This window comes from Octopus bimaculoides, unplaced genomic scaffold, assembly GCF_001194135.2.
Source record: "Octopus bimaculoides isolate UCB-OBI-ISO-001 unplaced genomic scaffold, ASM119413v2 Scaffold_117217, whole genome shotgun sequence".
Lineage (NCBI taxonomy): Eukaryota > Metazoa > Mollusca > Cephalopoda > Octopoda > Octopodidae > Octopus > Octopus bimaculoides.
In genome coordinates, this window is record NW_026380777.1 from 14,900 (window position 1) to 17,302 (window position 2,403).

Here is a 2,403-nt window from a genome sequence, read left to right on the forward strand (position 1 = left end):
TATATATAATTAAAAATATGACGCAGAAGAATGACAAGGGGAAAAACAGGAAATTCACATGCTAGATGTGGGACATATTCTTTTTTTGTCAGTTATCTTTAAAAAAATCATGACAGTTTCACATCTTTAACTATAATATTGTTTATTTTGGTGGTGCCAACAGCAAAAGATTGCAGGGAATAATGAGGGAACATAGAGACAGTGACAAAAATAAACTCGGCACAGGTAGTCGGTATGAATGTAAATATTCAAGCAAAATAAAGGTCATACAGCTCTGAGGCATACATACATACACAAACACACACACATATACACACATATACACACATATACATACATACATACATACATACATACATACGGGACAGAGAGGCAGGCAAAGCGCTGCAATGTAATAACCGATGCAGACCCTGTGGAATCAGTATCGAAAATAGACCGGATATAGTAATCTGGGACAGAGAAGAGAAACTGTGTACAGTAGTAGAAATCAGCTGTCCTGCGGATGTTAATATCACACTAAAGATTAGAGAAAAAGAGAACAACTACGCCGAGCTATTGAGAAATTTGCAGATACTCCATCCAGACTACAAGTTCAGATTCATACCCGTGATTGTTGGGGCATTGGGATATGTAACGAACTGCCTCAACAAAAACCTGGAAAAATTAGGGTTCTCAAAACCTGAAAGAAAAAGGCTGATTAGAAGACTACAGATTCAAGCCATCAATGGAACTGTAAAGATATGTAAAACTTTCCAAAAATTTAGCGCATAAATACACATGCATGCATCTAGACATGAAAATATATACATAAAAACGCATCCATAAAACAAACATACAAATCTGCGCAAACACTAACACCAAATACTGCACACACACACACATATGCACAAATACCTAGATGATGTTGATAAAAGTTCCAATAAAGGAGCGTTGAATCTATGTTAGAGTCCGGCTCTTTCTCTATTGACAAGAAATACAGAAATGAAACTGATTGATAACATACATACATACATAGGTGATAATATAAATATATATATGCAGAGAAATTAACGTATAGGCTGTATGTTAATACATTGACAGTGTATTTATATTGGCAGTAATTAATATAAGGGATGAAACATTAGCATTTATAGGCAGATTTGGCCATGGAGAAGAAAATCTCTTCCCATGACTACACCTGAACTTGTCCAGGATGAAACAAAAGTCTCTGTTACAGAAACAGTTTCTAGTCAGATTTTACCTCCATTGTTCTGAACTCCACTTTCCATCCGGATTTCTCATCAGGAAGCTTCAGTTTTATGCTGTGCCAGTTACTTGCTATAATGGTCTGAAACAGAATGTTAAACAACCTCAGTCATGAATATGGAATTACTTATGAGTATGTAACTTTTACAAGAAGAAAGCAATTATTGAAGTTTACACTGTGCAAAAACTTTTTGAAAACTTCAATTTTAAAATTTAACTGCATATTCAATTAGAAAAGTAATTTTATTTCACTTCAAAACCGTCAGCACTTTTTAATACATTGTGAAATAGCTGACATTTTTTAACACCTTTCTTTTCTCTTGTTGTCCATCTCTTCTTTGTTTACTTTATTACAATTAGTTTTTCTTTATTCTCATAACTTTTTCTATCATTCTCATCTTTCTGGTTCTTCAACATTCCCCACCACCACCCACACCCTGTTATTGCATTTAATACTTTTTGGCTTTCTCTACATATTCTTTTACTTTCACTTTCATTCCTTTCAACACTGTCTGCTTGCCTGTCTGTCTGTTAGTCAATCGGTCTGTCAATTTGTCTGTCTGTCTGTTAGTCAGTTGGTCTATCAATCTGTCTCTCTCTCTCTTTCTCTCTCTGGAAGAACTCAGTAACATTCAGACCTAAATAAGAATGGGTTCCACTAATTTTAAAACACCAAGGGTACAACATACAACACAACAGCACATCTACGACTCGATCAAGCATTGAAGGCCCAAGGGAGGAAGAAATGTGTTGATCATAGAATTAATTTCTAGCTTAATGGTTCCCACAGATTTATTTGTAAATTATTAAAAGTGTTCGATAGATATATTTTACCTGAATGTGATCAGTATCATTCATAATGTCTTGATCGATTTTTTCTTTGTATAAAGTGATGGGGTCTCTAACAAGAAGTTGGGCAACAAATTTGGACATCATTTCATCAACACCTGATTAATTAACAAATATTTTAATTCATTAAATTGATAGCATTGTCATTAAATAGATTGCTGTATAGGTTAGTAAACAGATAGATACACAGCTAAATAGACAGAGAGTTGAGAGGAAGGTAGATAGAATAAAACAGCCACTTGAAGCTTGAAACTCATATCAAAGTAAATCACATTAAGCATTATTATTATGAAGTTTCAAATAAAAATT

At 34.0% G+C, this 2,403-nt stretch overlaps 1 protein-coding gene across 1 annotated transcript in view; it reads right to left on the bottom strand.

Moving 5' to 3' along the window:
• Positions 1-2,192, bottom strand: part of LOC106880201 (glutamate--cysteine ligase catalytic subunit-like) — a gene marked incomplete at both ends in the record, with an annotated part of 15,186 nt that extends 12,994 nt beyond the window's left edge. The window contains 2 exons of the mRNA XM_014930057.1: positions 1,241-1,327; positions 2,080-2,192. Coding sequence (XP_014785543.1) covers positions 1,241-1,327; positions 2,080-2,192 — 200 coding nt within the window. The remainder of the gene's footprint in view (positions 1-1,240; positions 1,328-2,079) is intronic.
• Positions 2,193-2,403: the final 211 nt, after the last annotated feature.